At 48.9% G+C, this 20,000-nt stretch overlaps 3 protein-coding genes and 1 long non-coding RNA gene across 20 annotated transcripts in view; 3 read left to right on the top strand and 1 right to left on the bottom strand.

Annotated features, from left to right (window-relative positions):
• Positions 1-11,233, top strand: part of nemf (nuclear export mediator factor) — a 29,439-nt gene extending 18,206 nt beyond the window's left edge. For 2 of the 4 annotated variants that reach the window (NM_001441671.1, XM_087289552.1), the window contains 14 exon segments: positions 2,422-2,479; positions 2,558-2,616; positions 2,705-2,828; positions 2,913-3,171; positions 3,281-3,323; positions 6,459-6,508; positions 6,593-6,731; positions 6,811-6,888; positions 7,004-7,177; positions 10,370-10,402; positions 10,493-10,599; positions 10,687-10,730; positions 10,821-10,900; positions 11,004-11,233. In NM_001441671.1, coding sequence (NP_001428600.1) covers positions 2,422-2,479; positions 2,558-2,616; positions 2,705-2,828; positions 2,913-3,171; positions 3,281-3,323; positions 6,459-6,508; positions 6,593-6,731; positions 6,811-6,888; positions 7,004-7,177; positions 10,370-10,402; positions 10,493-10,599; positions 10,687-10,730; positions 10,821-10,900; positions 11,004-11,081 — 1,326 coding nt within the window. In that variant the 3' untranslated portion in view covers positions 11,082-11,233. 4 annotated transcript variants of the gene reach the window in all.
• LOC147839853 (uncharacterized) overlaps positions 1-20,000 on the top strand; it is a 195,997-nt gene that overhangs the window by 150,694 nt on the left and 25,303 nt on the right. The window lies entirely within an intron of this gene.
• Positions 11,236-16,456, bottom strand: klhdc2 (kelch domain containing 2). Of its 4 annotated transcripts, none has more exons than XR_015512388.1 (14): positions 16,292-16,456; positions 15,615-15,834; positions 15,404-15,480; positions 15,212-15,329; positions 14,961-15,073; positions 14,767-14,848; positions 14,577-14,660; positions 14,407-14,487; positions 14,207-14,265; positions 14,010-14,119; positions 13,703-13,775; positions 12,788-13,604; positions 11,950-12,662; positions 11,236-11,669 (listed from the first exon to the last, which is right to left on the bottom strand). XR_015512388.1 is itself a non-coding variant. In NM_001441800.1 (14 exon segments), coding segments are annotated over 13 exon segments (1,233 nt in total). In that variant the 5' UTR covers positions 15,798-15,834; positions 16,292-16,456; the 3' UTR covers positions 11,236-11,513.
• The window catches only part of lrr1 (leucine rich repeat protein 1), a 10,078-nt gene continuing 4,087 nt past the window's right edge, over positions 14,010-20,000 (top strand). For 3 of the 11 annotated variants that reach the window (XR_015512495.1, NM_207085.3, XM_087288824.1), the window contains 4 exon segments: positions 16,462-16,618; positions 17,979-18,204; positions 18,720-18,818; positions 18,956-19,686. Coding sequence is in view for 9 of the 11 variants with exons in the window: in NM_207085.3 (NP_996968.2) it covers positions 17,980-18,204; positions 18,720-18,818; positions 18,956-19,686 (1,055 nt within the window). In the remaining 2 variants the exon portion in view is untranslated. 11 annotated transcript variants of the gene reach the window in all.

Here is a 20,000-nt window from a genome sequence, read left to right as displayed (position 1 = left end):
TCACTCACTCTTTCATTCACTCGCTCATTCATTCACTCACTCATTCATTCACTCATTTACTAACTCATTCACTCACTCATTCACTCTTTTATTCACTCATTCATTCACTCACTCATTTACTCATTCATTCACTCATTCACTCACTCATTCACTCACTCATTCACTCTTTCATTCAATCACTTATTCACTCTTTCATTCACTCACTCATTCACTCTTTCATTTACTCGCTTATTCACTCACTCATTCACTCTTTCATTTACTCACTCATTCACTCTTTCCTTCACTCACTCATTCATTCGCTCACTCTCTCACTCATTCATTCGCTCATTTACTCACTCATTCACTCTTTCATTTACTCACTCATTCACTCATTTACTCACTCATTCACTCACTCATTCACTCTTTCATTTACTCACTCATTCACTCATTCACTCACTCATTCACTTGCTTATTCACTCACTCATTCACTCACTCGCTTATTCACTTATTCACTCATTCATTCGCTCATTCACTCGCCTATTCACTCACTCATTCATTCACTTGCTCATTCACTCACTCATTCACTCGCTCATTCACTCACTCATTCACTCGCTTATTCACTTACTCATTCACTCGCTTATTCACTCACTCATTTATTCACTGAGCACTGAATGACTTCAGGATGAGGGTACAGGAGCTGCTGAGGATTAGACACACACAGGTTTGCTCTGACTCTGCTGTTTAGCTTTAGGTAATGAAGCATCTCTGAGTCTGCATGGATGTGTGTGTGTGTGTGTGTGTGCGCGTGCATGTGTCTGTGTGTGTTCATCTGTTCAGGTCTGTCTTATATAAGCACAGTCGTTAGAGAGATTGTTTCTCGTTAGCATTAGCCTGTAGCTGTGATCAAATCCTGTTGCTTCTTGTATGATGTGTGACCGACACCTGCAGCTTCACATCCAGAGAGAATGATGTCGACCGCAGCTTTCTGTCGTAACACACGTCTAGTAGAAGGGTATCATTGTGGAGACACATGCCTGATAAAGGAGAGCCGACCCGAACCGTACTGAACTGAACCATACTGAACTGAACTCAACCGTACCGAACTGAACCGTGCTGAGCTGAACTGAGCTGAATTGAACGGAACTGAACTGAACCGTACTGAACTGAGCTGAGCTGAACTGAACGGTACTGAACTGAACTGAACCGCACTGAACTGAACCGTACTGAACTGAACTGAATGGTATTGAACTGAACTGAACCGTACTGAAATGAACTGAACTGAACCGAACCTTACTGAACTGAACCAAACTGAACTGAACTGAGCTGAACTGAACCAAACTGAACTGAACTGAGCTGAACTGAACCGTACAGAACTGAACGGTACTGAACTGAACCGTACTGAACTAAACTGAACCGAACCGTACTGAACTGAACCATACTAAACTGAACTGAACGGTATTGAACTGAACTGAACCGTACTGAACTGAACTGTACTGAACTGAACCGTACTGAACTGAACCGTACTGAACTGAACTGAACGGTATTGAACTGAACTGAACCGTACTGAACTGAAATGAACTGAACTGAACCGAACCGTACTGAACTGAACCATGCTGAGCTGAACTGAGCTGAACTGAACAGAACTGAACTGAACCATACTATACTGAACTGAACGGTACTGAACTGAACTGAACCGTACTGAACTGAGCTGAGCTGAACTGAACGGTACTAAACTGAACTGAACCGCACTGAACTGAACTGAACGGTATTGAACTAAACTGAACCGTACTGAACTGAAATGAACTGAACTGAACCGAACCTTACTGAACTGAACCAAACTGAACTGAGCTGAACTGAACCGTACAGAACTGAACTGAACCGTACTGAACTGAACGGTACTGAACTGAACTGAACCGTACTGAAATAAACTGAACCGAACCGTACTGAACTGAACCATACTAAACTGAACTGAACGGTATTGAACTGAACTGAACCGTACTGAACTGAACTGTACTGAACTGAACCGCACTGAACTGAACCGTACTGAACTGAACTGAGCTGAACTGAACAGAACTGAACTGAACCATACTGAACTGAACGGTACTGAACTGAACTGAACCGTACTGAACTGAACCATGCTGAGCTGAACTGAACAGAACTGAACTGAACCATACTGAACTGAACGGTACTGAACTGAACTGAACCGTACTGAACTGAACTGTACTGAACCGAACCGTACTGAACTGAACCATACTAAACTGAACTGAACGGTATTGAACTGAACTGAACCGTACTGAACTGAACTGTACTGAACTGAACCGTACTGAACTGAACTGGAGCGCTCAGACTAGGCGTTTGACTGTTTCCTGATAAAGTGGGTGAGCTCCGTCAGCGGGTTGCAGCCCTTCCTCAACACCTCCTCCTGTCTCTGTATGTTCACAGGTGTCCAAAACGGCTCCGAGCGGGGAGTATCTGACCACCGGGAGCTTCATGATCAGAGGTGAAGACAGCAGCTGTTCTCAGATCAGCCGAGCGTCAGTACACTGAGATTAAACACACTCCTGCTGCTTCTCCACAGGCAAGAAGAACTTCCTGCCTCCCTCATACCTGATCATGGGCTTCGGGTTCCTGTTCAAGGTAAAGCGGCGCTGAGCTGGTCATGTGACGGTGCAGTGTAGTAATGTTGACATGTGACTCATTCTGCCTCCTCCTCTCCGCGGCGCAGGTGGACGATCAGAGTGTGTTCAGGCATCGCGGAGAGCGCAAGATGAAGACCCTGGAGGAGGAGGAGGAGGAGGAGGACACCACCAGCACCGCAGAGATCCTGGAGGAGGGAGAAGAGCTGCTGGGTGTGTCCTCTGTTCTTCATCATCATCATCATCATCATCTCTTTCAATGATCAACGTGTGTGTGTGTGTGTGTGTGTGTTTCAGCTGAAGACAGTGGGAACGAGGAAGAGGATACAGACAGCCGGACAGCAGATGATGATGAAGAGCAGCAGGTGTGTAAAAGCGATGAGGACGATGAGGAGGATCAGCGAGTGTGTAGAAACGATGAGGATGAGGATGAAGATGAAGATGCGCTCAGCGCTGCAGATGTAGAGGACGCTGCAGACTCAGAGGAGGAGCATCCCGGAGCACAGATCAGCTTTCCAGACACCTGCATCTCACTGTCACACCTGCAGATCAACAGGTGCATCTGCGCTTCACTGAGCAACACACACACACACACACACACACACACACACACACACACACACTGCAGAGTCCCACTCTCTTTCTGTCTGTCTGTTTCTCCACAGGACTGCACACACTGACACTACTGACCCACAGGAGTCACAACAGGTGCGTTACAGGGAGATCACACACCGTCAGACTCACAACACACTCATACACACAACACCATCATACACACAACACCATCCTACACAACACCATCATACACACAACACCATCAAACACACAACACCATCATACACACAACACCATCATACACACAACACACTCATACACACAACACCATCATACACACAACACCATCAAACACACAACACCATCATACACATAACACCATCAAACACACAACACCATCATACACACAACACCATCAAACACACAACACCATCAAACACACAACACCATCATACACACAACACCATCAAACACACAACACCATCATACACACAACACCATCAAACACAACACCATCATACACACAACACCATCATACACACAACACCATCATACATACAACACCATCATACATACAACACCATCATACACACAACACCATCATACACACAACACCATCAAACACAACACCATCAAACACACAACACCATCATACACACAACACCATCATACACACACCACCATCAAACACACAACACCATCAAACACACAACACCGTCATACACATAACACCATCATACACACAACACCATCATACACACAACACCATCATACACACAACACCATCAAACACAACACCATCAAACACACAACACCATCAAACACACAACACCATCATACACACAACACCATCAAACACAACACCATCAAACACACAACACCATCATACACACAACACCATCATACACACACCACCATCAAACACACAACACCATCAAACACACAACACCGTCATACACACACCACCATCATACACACAACACCATCAAACACACAACACCATCATACACATAACACCATCAAACACACAACACCATCATACACACAACACCATCAAACACACAACACCATCAAACACACAACACCATCATACACACAACACCATCAAACACACAACACCATCATACACACAACACCATCAAACACAACACCATCATACACACAACACCATCATACACACAACACCATCATACATACAACACCATCATACATACAACACCATCATACACACAACACCATCATACACACAACACCATCAAACACAACACCATCAAACACACAACACCATCATACACACAACACCATCATACACACACCACCATCAAACACACAACACCATCATACACACACCACCATCAAACACACAACACCATCATACACACAACACCATCAAACACACAACACCATCATACACACAACACCATCAAACACAACACCATCAAACACACAACACCATCAAACACACAACACCATCATACACACAACACCATCAAACACAACACCATCAAACACAACACCATCATACACACAACACCATCAAACACAACACCATCATACACACAACACCATCATACACACAACACCATCATACACACAACACCATCATACACACAACACCATCAAACACACAACACCATCATACACACAACACCATCAAACACACAACACCATCATACACACAACACCATCATACACACAACACCATCATACACACAACACCATCAAACACACAACACCATCATACACACAACACCGTCAAACACACAACACCATCATACACACAACACCATCATACACACAACACCATCAAACACAACACCATCATACACACAACACCATCATACACACAACACCATCATACACACAACACCATCATACACACAACACCATCAAACACACACAGTCAGTCTCACAACACCATCATACACACAACACCATCAAACACACAACACCATCATACACACAACACCATCATACACACAACACCATCAAACACACACCGTCAGTCTCACAACACCATCATACACACAACACCATCAAACACAGCACCATCATACACACAACACCATCATACACACAACACACTCATACACACAACACCATCATACACACAACACCATCAGTCACACAACACCATCATACACACAACACCGTCATACTCACAACACCATCATACACACAACACCATCATACACACAACACCATCAAACACAACACCATCATACACACAACACCATCATACACACAACACCATCATACACACAACACCATCAAACACACAACACCATCATACACACAACACCATCAAACACACAACACCATCATACACACAACACCATCAAACACACAACACCATCATACACACAACACCATCATACACACAACACCATCAAACACACAACACCATCATACACACAACACCATCATACACACAACACCATCAAACACACAACACCATCATACACACAACACCATCATACACACAACACCATCATACACACAACACCATCAAACACACAACACCGTCATACACACAACACCGTCAAACACACAACACCATCATACACACAACACCATCATACACACACCACCATCATACACACACCACCATCATACACACAACACCATCATACACACAACACCATCATACACACAACACCATCAAACACACACCGTCAGTCTCACAACACCATCATACACACAACACCATCAAACACACAACACCATCATACACACAACACCATCATACACACAACACCATCAAACACACACCGTCAGTCTCACAACACCATCATACACACAACACCATCAAACACAGCACCATCATACACACAACACCATCATACACACAACACACTCATACACACAACACCATCATACACACAACACCATCAGTCACACAACACCATCATACACACAACACCGTCATACTCACAACACCGTCAAACACACAACACCGTCATACACACAACACCATCAGTCACACAACACCATCAAACACACAACACACTCATACACACAACACCGTCAAACACACAACACCGTCATACACACAACACCATCATACACACACCGTCATACACACAACACCGTCATACTCACAACACCGTCAAACACACAACACCGTCATACACACAACACCATCAGTCACACAACACCTTCTGTCTTACAACACCATCCAACACACACCTACACTAACAACACCATCACTCACACAACAGTCACCAAACACACAACATCGTCATTCTCACAGCTGAACCGATTCACATGACTGAATGATTCCTGCAGGTGAACACAGACACGCAGGTAAAGAAGCACCTGACGGCCAAACAGCGCAGGTGAGACAGTCACACTCCAGCTGAATCCTTGTACAGAGCATCAGCTGATGAACAGCGTCACATTAACCAGATTACTGTCACCAGAGACATGAAGAAGAAGCAGAAGCAGGAGAACACAGAAGATCTGGAGGAAGGAGACGCGAAACAGCCGGAGACTGCCAGCAGAACAGCCACGAGCAAGAGCGGAGGAGCGGCCGCGGCACCGCTGAAGAGAGGACAGAGGGTTAGACACACACTCACACACACTCACACAGGCACCTGTAAGCGGGAGGAGCGAATCAGTGTGATGTGTTTTTTTTCAGAACAAACTGAAGAAGATGAAGGACAAATACAAAGACCAGGATGAAGAAGACCGAGAGATGATGATGAAGATACTGGGGGTCAGTTTCAGTTTTAATGACCAACACACTCACACACACTGTCCTCTACCCATAAACACACACACTCCTGCAGTCCTCCTGTCAATGCTGACCTCTCCCTGTACATGATCAACAGTCCGCAGGTTCCACCAAAGAGGAAAAAACAAAGAAGGGCAAGAAAGGAAAAGCAAAGGAAGAGCCGGTAAAGAAGGTTCCGGCTCATCAGAAAGCAGCAGCGAAGCCGAAACCGGAAACCAGCAGCCGGACGAGTGAGAACATGGAAGATCCAGCTGGAGGAGATCAGGAGAAGGTGAAGAGAAAAACACATCTGCTGGTTTAGAGCTAATGAGCAAATCTCTGTCTGAACTCATTATACCACAGCGTATCTCCATCTGAACCGTGCTATAATGAGCGTATCTCAGTCTGAACCGTGCTATAATGAGCGTATCTCCATCTGAACTGTGCTATAATGAGCGTATCTCCGTCTGAACCGTGCTATAATGAGCGTATCTCCATCTGAACCGTGCTATAATGAGCGTATCTCAGTCTGAACCGTGCTATAATGAGCGTATCTCCATCTGAACCGTGCTATAATGAGCGTATCTCCGTCTGAACTGTGCTATAATGAGCGTATCTCCATCTGAACCGTGCTATAATGAGCGTATCTCAGTCTGAACCGTGCTATAATGAGCGTATCTCCATCTGAACCGTGCTATAATGAGCGTATCTCAGTCTGAACTGTGCTATAATGAGCGTATCTCCATCTGAACCGTGCTATAATGAGCGTATCTCAGTCTGAACTGTGCTATAATGAGCGTATCTCAGTCTGAACCGTGCTATAATGAGCGTATCTCCATCTGAACCGTGCTATAATGAGCGTATCTCCATCTGAACTGTGCTATAATGAGCATATCTCCATCTGAACCGTGCTATAATGAGCGTATCTCCATCTGAACCGTGCTATAATGAGCGTATCTCAGTCTGAACCGTGCTATGAGCGTATCTCCATCTGAACTGTGCTATAATGAGCGTATCTCCATCTGAACCGTGCTGTAATGAGCGTATCTCCATCTGAACCGTGCTATAATGAGCGTATCTCCATCTGAACCGTGCTATAATGAGCGTATCTCAGTCTGAACCGTGCTATAATGAGCGTATCTCCGTCTGAACTGTGCTATAATGAGCGTATCTCCGTCTGAACTGTGCTATAATGAGCATATCTCCATCTGAACCGTGCTATAATGAGCGTATCTCCGTCTGAACTGTGCTATAATGAGCGTATCTCCGTCTGAACCGTGCTGTAATGAGCGTATCTCCGTCTGAACTGTGCTATAATGAGCGTATCTCCGTCTGAACTGTGCTATAATGAGCGTATCTCCGTCTGAACCGTGCTGTAATGAGCGTATCTCCGTCTGAACTGTGCTATAATGAGCGTATCTCCATCTGAACCGTGCTATAATGAGCGTATCTCCGTCTGAACCGTGCTATAATGAGCGTATCTCCGTCTGAACCGTGCTATAATGAGCGTATCTCCGTCTGAACTGTGCTATAATGAGCGTATCTCCGTCTGAACTGTGCTATAATGAGCGTATCTCCGTCTGAACTGTGCTATAATGAGCATATCTCCATCTGAACCGTGCTATAATGAGCGTATCTCCATCTGAACCGTGCTATAATGAGCGTATCTCCATCTGAACCGTGCTATAATGAGCGTATCTCCATCTGAACCGTGCTATAATGAGCGTATCTCCGTCTGAACTGTGCTATAATGAGCGTATCTCCGTCTGAACTGTGCTATAATGAGCATATCTCCATCTGAACCGTGCTATAATGAGCGTATCTCCGTCTGAACTGTGCTATAATGAGCATATCTCCGTCTGAACCGTGCTGTAATGAGCGTATCTCCGTCTGAACTGTGCTATAATGAGCGTATCTCCATCTGAACCGTGCTATAATGAGCGTATCTCCGTCTGAACCGTGCTATAATGAGCGTATCTCCGTCTGAACTGTGCTATAATGAGCGTATCTCCGTCTGAACTGTGCTATAATGAGCGTATCTCCGTCTGAACTGTGCTATAATGAGCATATCTCCATCTGAACCGTGCTATAATGAGCATATCTCCATCTGAACCGTGCTATAATGAGCATATCTCCGTCTGAACTGTGCTATAATGAGCATATCTCCGTCTGAACTGTGCTATAATGAGCATATCTCCGTCTGAACTGTGCTATAATGAGCATATCTCCATCTGAACCGTGCTATAATGAGCGTATCTCCATCTGAACCGTGCTATAATGAGCGTATCTCCATCTGAACCGTGCTATAATGAGCGTATCTCCATCTGAACCGTGCTATAATGAGCGTATCTCCGTCTGAACTGTGCTATAATGAGCGTATCTCCGTCTGAACTGTGCTATAATGAGCATATCTCCATCTGAACCGTGCTATAATGAGCGTATCTCCATCTGAACCGTGCTATAATGAGCGTATCTCCATCTGAACCGTGCTATAATGAGCGTATCTCCATCTGAACCGTGCTATAATGAGCGTATCTCCGTCTGAACTGTGCTATAATGAGCGTATCTCCGTCTGAACTGTGCTATAATGAGCATATCTCCGTCTGAACCGTGCTGTAATGAGCGTATCTCCGTCTGAACTGTGCTATAATGAGCGTATCTCCATCTGAACCGTGCTATAATGAGCGTATCTCCGTCTGAACCGTGCTATAATGAGCGTATCTCCGTCTGAACTGTGCTATAATGAGCGTATCTCCGTCTGAACTGTGCTATAATGAGCGTATCTCCATCTGAACCGTGCTATAATGAGCGTATCTCCGTCTGAACTGTGCTATAATGAGCGTATCTCCGTCTGAACTGTGCTATAATGAGCGTATCTCCGTCTGAACTGTGCTATAATGAGTGTATCTCCGTCTGAACTGTGCTATAATGAGCGTATCTCCGTCTGAACTGTGCTATAATGAGCGTATCTCCATCTGAACCGTGCTATAATGAGCGTATCTCCGTCTGAACTGTGCTATAATGAGCGTATCTCCATCTGAACTGTGCTATAATGAGTGTATCTCCGTCTGAACTGTGCTATAATGAGCGTATCTCCGTCTGAACTGTGCTATAATGAGCGTATCTCCGTCTGAACCGTGCTATAATGAGCGTATCTCCGTCTGAACTGTGCTATAATGAGCGTATCTCCGTCTGAACTGTGCTATAATGAGTGTATCTCCGTCTGAACTGTGCTATAATGAGCGTATCTCCGTCTGAACTGTGCTATAATGAGCGTATCTCCGTCTGAACTGTGCTATAATGAGCGTATCTCCATCTGAACTGTGCTATAATGAGCGTATCTCAGTCTGAACTGTGCTGTGAGCGTACACGTCTGCAGAGCGCTGTGTAATAGCTGAGATGTGCGTTGTGTGTGCTGAATGTGTGTGTGTGTGCTGAATGTGTGTGTGTGTGTGCTGAATGTGTGTGTGTGTGTGTGTTTCAGGAGCTGGAGGATGTGGATAATCCCGCTGTGGAGGTGAGGAACCGCTCATCGTTGTCTCTCAGTGTTGATCTGGAATGAAGCTCTGTCGTTTCTCTGAGCTCTTCAGTGTTTGTTTGTTCTCAGGACTCGGAGAATCTTCTGGACTCTCTGACGGGTCTCCCGCACCCTGAGGATGTGCTGCTGTTTGCGGTGCCGGTCTGCGCTCCGTACACCGCTCTCTCCAGCTATAAGTGTGTTCAGTGTGTGTGTGTGAGTGAGTGAGAGCTCTTACTGTGTTCTGCTCAGACTCTGAGTGTGTTCCTCTGTCCTCTCCGCAGGTATAAGGTCAAACTGACTCCAGGGACGCAAAAGAAGGGCAAAGGTGAGGCTGTAGTGGATGTACAGGTGTGTGTGTGTGTGTGTGTGTGTGTGAGAGAGACGTGTGTTGTAAATGTAAGTGTGTGTTTTCCAGCGGCCCGCACTGCTGTGCTGAGCTTCATGAAAGGGAAAGACGCCGGCGCTCGAGAGAAGGATTTATTCCGCAGTGTAAAGGTAACGGCAGCTGGTGTGTGTGTGCGTGTGTGTGTGTGTGTGTGTGTTTGTGTGTGTGCGCGCGCACGCGCTTGTGTTATTAACACCCGCTGCTGTTTTACAGGACACTGATCTGTCCCGGAACATGCCGGGGAAAGTCAAGGTGTCTGCCCCAAACCTGCAGGCGGTGAAGAAGAAGTGAAGCGGCTGATCATCTGCTGACAGAAGAGCGTCCAGTTTCAGCAGAGCCTCTGAGTGTGTGTGTGCGTGCGTGTGTGTGTGTGTGTGCGTGTGTGCGTGTGTGCGTGTGTGTAAATGATTCTCCTTCATGCGGTAAATAAAAGATCCGTCAGAGATGTGAGCAGCTTCATTTATTCATCATGTTGAACACAGAAAAACACCATCAAACTGTACAAGCTGACGATCCGTGCAGACGCCACAGCAGGAGCGCAGCGGGTCACCAGTGTGTGTGTGTGTGTGTGTTCATGCAGACGCCGACAGCAGGAGAGGGACGTGTGCTGAACGCGCCTCTTGTTGCTCAAATAAACCCTCAGTGTGTGCACATCATAGGCTCTCTGCAGCGTCTGTGTGTGTGTGTGTGTGTGCGTGTGTGTTTGTGTGTGTGTGTGTGTATTCAGGGCTCCGCCGGGCTCCTCCGCTGGAGCTGCAGCAGCAGGGCTTTGGGCAGGACGTCCCACTGGAGCTGCAGACGCGAGCGGTGCTGAACGGCCACATCCACACACAACCTGCAGAGCACAACACAACATCAGCACACACACACACACACAACCTGCAGAGCACAACACAACATCAGCACACACACACACACACAACCTGCAGAGCACAACACAACATCAGCACACACACAACCTGCAGAGCACAACACAACATCAGCACACACACACACACAACCTGCACAACACAACATCAGCAAACACACACACAACCTGCAGAGCACAACACAACATCAGCGCGCACACACACACAACCTGCAGAGCACAACACAACATCAGCGCGCACACACACACACACAACCTGCAGAGCACAACACAACATCAGCACACACACACACAACCTGCAGAGCACAACACAACATCAGCACACACACACACAACCTGCAGAGCACAACACAACATCAGCGCGCACACACACACACACACACAACCTGCAGAGCACAACACAACATCAGCACACACACACACACACACACACACAACCTGCAGAGCACAACACAACATCAGCACACACACACACACAACCTGCACAACACAACATCAGCAAACACACACACAACCTGCAGAGCACAACACAACATCAGCGCGCACACACACACAACCTGCAGAGCACAACACAACATCAGCGCGCACACACACACACACAACCTGCAGAGCACAACACAACATCAGCACACACACACACAACCTGCAGAGCACAACACAACATCAGCACACACACACACAACCTGCAGAGCACAACACAACATCAGCGCGCACACACACACACACACACAACCTGCAGAGCACAACACAACATCAGCACACACACACACACACACACACACAACCTGCAGAGCACAACACAACATCAGCACACACACACACACCCACACACACACACCTGAGCAGGGGTTTGGGCTGCACTGTGAAGATCAGCAGTTCATTGCTGTGAGCCTGCAAACACAGAAACATCTTCACACACACACACACTGCAGCAGATGGAGAACACACACACACACACACACACACTGCAGCAGATGGAGAACACACACACACACACACACACACTGCAGCAGATGGAGAACACACACACACATTGCAGCAGATGGAGAACACACACACACACTGCAGCAGATGGAGAACACACACACACACACTGCAGCAGATGGAGAACACACACACACACACACACTGCAGCAGATGGAGAACACACACACACACACACACTGCAGCAGATGGAGAACACACACACACACGACTGTAGAGCCGGGGTTTTCAGCCTGTTAGGACACACACACCCGGAGTTTGACCAATTTCACTCGTGGCCACGACCAAACTATTACTGTCACCGAGGACTTACACCAAGATCCACACACACACACACACACACACCACTAAATGTGGAGGTTTGTTTTCTCTCCACTCGGTGTGTGTGTGTGTGTTGTTAAACTCCTCCAGCAGGTGGGGTCAGGCAGGTGGACAGGACACTCCTCCATGGCAGCGCTTCAGGTGAACTCCTCCTCATATTATGGTCTGTTCAGGTCACTGCAGGTGTGAGCGGGGTCAGGAGTGTCTTCAGTGACGGATGTGGCAGGTTGTCCTGCTGCTGTGATGCAGAAGAGCGCTTCTCTATCAGACGCTCGCCCGCTTCACCTCCTCCCTCCTCCATTTGAAGGCCGCCGCTCCTCGTCTGATCACAGCAACTCTACAGGCGGCTGATGTTAGCTGTGGAGCTAACGCTAATCAGGCTAACTCTAGTGAACGCATCAGTCCTCCTCATCCACTCCACACACACACACACACACACACACACACACACCGCTGTGTGAACCCTGTGCTGAACTGCAGTGCTCTCCTCATTAGCTCTGCTGTTCATTAGTCAATGAGTGTTTGATTCACACACACACACACACACACACACCGCTTGCTGGTGGGACAGAAGATTATTGGCGCATCCTCCGAACACAAACACTTCCCCGTCTGCTCCCAAACACGCTGTGTGCCACAGTCTGCGGAAACACACACACACACACACACAGATGAAGACCACAGGGATCATCAGAAACACACACACACACACACACACACACTCGTGCTGCAGACACACCTGGGCCGCTCCGTGTGCTCGTGCTTGAAGGGTTTCCACTGCCGCTCACTGATGCAGTAAATCCAGGCGTCACCTAGGAAACACACACACACACACACACACACACACACACACCATAAGCTGTCTCTCAGTGCTTCTCTGCTGGTGTGTGTGTGTGTGTGTGTGTGTGTGTGTGTGTCTCACTCAGTGTTTCTCTGCTGGTGTGTGTGTGTGTGTGTGTGTGTGTGTGTCTCACTCAGTGTTTCTCTGCTGGTGTGTGTGTGTGTGTGCGCGTGTGTGTGTGTGTGTGTGTGTGTGTGTGTCTCACTCAGTGTTTCTCTGCTGGTGGTGAATCCGCCGAACAGGAACAGGTGGTCTGGAGAGATGGCGGTCAGAGAGTGCCAGGACCGGCCGACAGGACCATGTTGAGGAACACACCTGAAACACACAGGTGAGGGGTCAGTCAGAGCACATCTGCAGCGCACACACTCACAAACACACACACACACACACAGACAGACGCACATCTCACTCCACTCCCACGAGTCCAGATTAATGCAGTACAGGTCATTCAGCCGATGGTCCTGCGGAGAGAACACACACACACACCCACACACACACACACACACACACACACACACACACACACAGAGAGGAGCATTACTGTGCTGAGCTCAGTGTAACACACACACACACACACACACACACACACAGCGTTCCTGTACCTGGTAGCGTCCTCCAAACACAAAGCCTCTGTTGGCGATGGTGGCGCAGGCATGAGCGGCTCGCGGTGACGGTGCATTTCCCTGCGCACACACATACACACGTGTGTTTGAGCAGGTGTCCTCCTGCCTGTTCTCACACACACACAGCACACACACACACACACACACACCTTAGTGACGGGCTGAGTCCAGGAGTGTGTCTCCAGGTCCAGTAGGTGGATGTGGTTGTTCCAGCCTCGGCCAGCGTGGTTCCCCTGAAACACACACACACACACACACACACACACACACACACACACACACACCCCGGGTCACGTGTGGTCAGTGTGTGCTGCAGCCTCCGCTCACAGCTGGACTCACCATCACTGAATTCTCGTCCAGCTCGAAGGCTCCTCTGTGGCCGGGCGGAGCGATGTAGCCGTACCCGCCGAAATACGCCAGCCTGCGCGCGCACACACACACGCACACACACACACACACACACACAGAGCTGGAGAACAGGTGTGGTTGGACTCTGTGCAGACCTCTGACCCCACACACACACACACACACACCTGTTCCTGTGCACCCAGCAGCCCAGTTTGTCCTTACAGGTGGGCGCCAGGCCGGTCAGATCCCTCATCCTCTGCCAGCGCAGCACCGGCGCTCTCAACGGCAGTCGGTACACCTGCGGGACACCACGGTTACACTAGTTACACTACGGTGAACCGCAGCCACCAATCACCCCGCAGCCACCTCGCAGTTACCCCTTAGTCACCCTGTAGCCACTAGTCACCCCACAGTCCTCCAGCAGCTGAAGCCTCACCTGGTTGGTGTTTCCCCTGGCATGATGCCCGCCGAACACGTAGAGCACGCCGTCCACACACGCGGCGCAGCTTCCCGACATGGAGCTGGGCACCTCGCCCTCTGCCCGCCGCATGTCCCTGCACACACACACACAGACAGACTAGCGTTAGCATTAGCACTTCACTTGGGTCACATGACTGTCAGTGTTTACCATCTCCGCGTCTCCATGCTGTACACCCACACCTCCGCCTTCGGCAGGTACAGGTCAGCGGCGTCACCGTCTGCATTCTGACAAACACAGCAGCAGAGGTCAGTGTGTGTGTGTGTGTGTGTGTGTGTGATTTGCATATGTGTGTGTGTGTGTGTGTGTGTGTGATTTGCATATGTGTGTGTGTGTGTGTGTGTGTGTGTGTGTGTGAGACCTTGTATCCTCCCCATATGAACATGCAGCATTGGTCAGTGATGGCGATGTGTCCGCTGCGCTCGGCTGGACTCCCGCTGGACACACACTCCTCCTGCATCCACTGCAGCTCCCCGGCCCCCCACTGGCCCCCCCGCTCCTCTTCATCATCATCCTCCATGTTCACCAGCAGATCCTCCTCCATGCCGGACCGTCACCACCACACCAACAGGCTCATACAGCTGTTGATAACATCAGTCATGCAGTCATCACACACACACACACACACACACACACACACACACACACACACACACACACACACACACACACACAGTCATCTTCATTCCTCAGCAGTGACTGTGGATTGAGTCACAGCAGATGAAGAATAGAGAATAATGAGAATATCAGCAGGAGAGCAGCTCCGGCTCACAGACAACACACTCACTCCTGTTTAGGAGAAACACACACACACACACACACGTCAGATGTGTTTCAGCTTGTGTACGGTATGGATAAACTTGCGAGTGTGAGTGTGTGTTATTACACAGACTGTCTGCTATATGTAATCAGCTGTATCGATCAGTCCTTGATTTACTGATAATGATCTGCATTGATCAGAATGCGCGCTCCTGGTGTTTTGGCTGAGCAGCTGATGCGCGCCGCCGCTGCAGTGAATAATGACAGTACGTTACTCACGCGAATGACTGATAGTGAAGCTGTCGCTCCTGCGCGATCAATAAGGCGTCACGGACAGCAGTTCGCCATCCCCTTTCGCTTCAAAACTATTTTTAACACTTAAAGGCCTCACCGGAAATGTCTTCCGGTAAAACTACGCGCCATATTAGTGAGGTCAGTCAGTCATTGCTGTCTGCGCATGTGCGACGTACAGAAGCGCGCCTTACGTTACGGCTCGAGTGTGAAACAGCGCTTTAGCGCGGCTTTTAACTTCCAGTCGGGTTGTTTTGGTCGGGCTGTGATGGAGCTGCTGCTGTACTGATTAGACGAAGAGGAGCAGAACTTCAGGTCGGTCCAGTTTCAGTCAGCGCAAATCTAACAAACACCCAGAGTTCCGCTGAACACCACAACAACCCGCTAACGCTAGCAGAGAGAGCACATCTACTGCTGTGTGTGTGTGTGTGTGTGTGTGTGTGTGTGTGTGTGTGTGTGTGTGTGTGTGTGTGTGTGTGTGTGTGTGTGTGTGTGTTCAGTACTTTAGGTTCTCTGTGTGTGTTTTGTCCTGCAGGATGTCTCCACATACAGTTGAAAGCAGAAGTGTACACACACTCTAATACAGGAGCATAACCATGTTTTAATAAATGTCTGATGGTAAATCACACTAAACGTTTACTGCTTTAGGTCTGTCAGGATTCCCTAAATGATTTATATTTGCTAAATGCCAGAATAATGAGAGAATTGTTTATTAATTTCTAGACAGTCAGAATTTAACACACATTTCCTTGGTATTTTTCAGCTTTGCTTTTAAACTGTATAACTGTGGTCAGATGTTTTGGGTCTCCTTCCACAAGCTTCTCACAGCAGTTTGCAGGAGTTTTGGCTCATTCCTCCTGCAGAATTGCTGTAACTGAGTCAGATTTGTAGGCTGTCTTGCTCACACAAGCTTCTTCAACTCTGCCCACACATTCTCTATAGGATTGAGATCAGGGCTTTGTGATGGCCACTCCAAAACATTCCCTCTATTGTCCTTCAAGCACATGTGAACTCATTTGGCAGTGTGTTCAGGGTCATGGTCTGTCTGGAAGAGTCATATGTGGGCAGGTTGTAATGTCCTGGCTGATGTGTTGAGATGTTGCTTCAGTATTTCTCCATAATGTTCTGTCTTCATGATGCCATCTATGCAGTGCAGTGGACCAGTCCCTCCTGCAGCAGAACAGCCCCACAACATGATGCTGCCGCCCCCATACTGCACAGTTGGGATGGTGTTCTAGGCTTGTGCTCTTTCCTCTTTGTCCTCCAGATGTAACACTGCTCATTATGGCCAAACAGTTCAATCTCAGCTCCATCAGAGCACAGGACATGCCTCCACACATCAGTCTTTTCCAGTGTCATTCAGCTAATGGTAATCTGGCTTTGTTGTTGATTCTGGCTTGTTGGTTTTCTCATGTTGTCACACAGGGAAGCAGTGTGTTTGAGCTTTTCCTTCAATACTATTCTACAGTTGTGCCTCACATTAACTCAAATGTTGTCAATCAGCCAATCAGAAACCTCCAAAACCCTGACATCATCATCTGAGCTTTACAGAGGCAGAATAATCTCACTGTGTGTAAACTTGACTTTAACATGACATTAACATCTGACTTTATTAATGCTGATGCGCCTTTATACAGTGTCGGTACACACATACAGTGTGTGTGTGTGTGTGCAGGATGAAGCTGCAGTGTGATGTGGAGGTCATAAACCGGATGTTGCCGTCCTGCGGGCTGAAGAGTAAAGGTCGTTCCAGCCGTGCGGTGCTGTCCATCGGGAGACCCGAGAGGGAGAGAGCCGCTCCCAGCACCGGGAGTAACGGCAGCACCAGCACCGGGAGCAGCGGGAGCGGACTACACCTCCTCATCTGCACCAGCAGAGACCGCAGCGGCGCCAAATACAAGGCAATACCAGCTGTGTGTGTGTGTGTGTGTGTGTGTGTGTGTGTGTGTGTGTGTGTGTGTGGTGGGGGGTTCTCTGAAGTGCTGAATCTGTGTGTGTGTGTGTGTGTGTGTGTGTGTGTGTGTGTGGTGGGGGGGTTCTCTGAAGTGCTGAATCTGTGTGTGTGTGTGTGTGTGTGTGTGTGTGTGGTGGGGGGGTTCTCTGAAGTGCTGAATCTGTGTGTGTGTGTGTGTGTGTGTGTGTGTGTGTGTGTGGTGGGGGGGTTCTCTGAAGTGCTGAATCTGTGTGTGTGTGTGTGTGTGTGTGGTGGGGGGTTCTCTGAAGTGCTGAATCTCTGTGTGTGTGTGTGTGTGTGTGTGTGTGTGTGTGTGTGTGTGTGTGTGTGTGTGTGTGTGTGTGGTGGGGGGGTTCTCTGAAGTGCTGAATCTGTGTGTGTGTGTGTGTGTGTGTGTGTGTGTGGTGGGGGGTTCTCTGAAGTGCTGAATCTGTGTGTGTGTGTGTGTGTGTGTTCCTGCAGCTGAAGGAGAATGTGGAGAAGTTCTTCACCTGGTTTGTGGAGGAGGGAAAAGCGACGGTGCGTCTGAAGGAGCCGGCCATCGACATCTGCCTGAGCAAAGTACACACACACACACACACACACACACACACACACACACACACACACACACACACTAATCTGTCTTAAAGTGCACACACAGAGTCTCTCTCTGCTTCCGGCTGATGTGTGTGTGTGTGTGTGGGTGTCTCCCGCAGGCGGACGTCACCAGCCTGAAGAGCTTCCTGTCAGCGGTGCGTCTGGCTCAGCGGGGCGCAGCAGCAGCGGGTGGTGTCCCCCTGTCGGCGCTGTGCCCGGTGCGCGCCCGTGAGGTGGAGAAGCCTAAGCAGAAGCTGACGGTGCTGTCCCGCAGAGATTACCCGCTGACCCGCAGCTTCCCGCCCGCGCTGCAGCAGCTGCAGGTGTCGTACTGCCAGCTGAGCCGTGTGGACCTGCGAGTGCTGAGCCTGCGGGCGCTGCGGCGGCTCGACCTCAGCAATAACCGCATCCGGGCGCTGCCGGCGGGCCTGGGGGATCTGCGGGCGCTGGCGGAGCTGGTGCTGCACAATAACCAGCTGGAGCGATTCGGGGACGAGCTGTGCTGCTCCGGCCTGCAGACCTCGCTGCGCCTGCTGGACCTCAGCCACAACCTCCTGCCCGCCCTGCCGGCCCGCTTCTGCCAGCTGCGGCAGCTGGTGACCCTGCGGCTGGACCACAACCGGCTGCAGCGGCTGCCCTTCCACCTGGGCCGGCTCTCTGCGCTACGCTTCCTCTCCGCCGCACACAACCAGCTGCCGGTGCTGCCCGACGGGTTCCGGAGCCTCCGGCTGGACACACTGGACCTGTTCGGGAACCCGTTCGCCCGCGCACACACCCTGCAGCCACGCATGCTGATCACACTGCCACTGACCCTGCAGGAGCTGGCGGCCCGTACCGTGCTGGACCACAGGTGAAGGACACACACACACACACACGCGCACACACACACACACACACACACACACCCTCAGTCTTCTGAGCTGCTTCAGTCGGCACTCCGTGATGTCCTCTTGAAGATGTGTAGTTATGATCATGCTGTGTGTGTGTTATTGATTATTGATCGTGCTGTGTGTGTGTGTGTGTGTGTGAGTTATTGATTATTGATCGCGCTGTGTGTGTGTGTTATTGATTAATGATCGTGCTGTGTGTGTGTGTGTGTGTTATTGATTAATGATCGTGCTGTGTGTGTGTGTGTGTGTGTGTTATTGATTAATGATCGTGCTG

This window comes from Danio rerio, chromosome 17 (assembly GCF_052040795.2).
Source record: "Danio rerio strain M-AB ecotype USA chromosome 17, GRCz13ab, whole genome shotgun sequence".
Taxonomy (NCBI): Eukaryota; Metazoa; Chordata; class Actinopteri; order Cypriniformes; family Danionidae; genus Danio; species Danio rerio.
Note: the sequence above shows the minus strand (reverse complement) of the source record. Positions and strands in the feature narration are given on the sequence as shown.

What these genes read in the sequence shown, in the direction of transcription:
- klhdc2 (XM_087288357.1), bottom strand. Translation starts at nt 15,797, where the DNA reads ATGGAGGAGGATCTGCTGGTGAACATGGAGGATGATGATGAAGAGGAG. An exon ending in TGGACGAGAATTCAGTGATG is followed by an intron (nt 14,661 to 14,766) that starts GTGAGTCCAGCT and finishes TGTGTGTTTCAG; the next exon opens with GGGAACCACGCTGGCCGAGG. An exon ending in TCGTGGGAGTGGAGTGAGAT is followed by an intron (nt 14,120 to 14,206) that starts GTGCGTCTGTCT and finishes TGTGTGTTTCAG; the next exon opens with GTGTGTTCCTCAACATGGTC.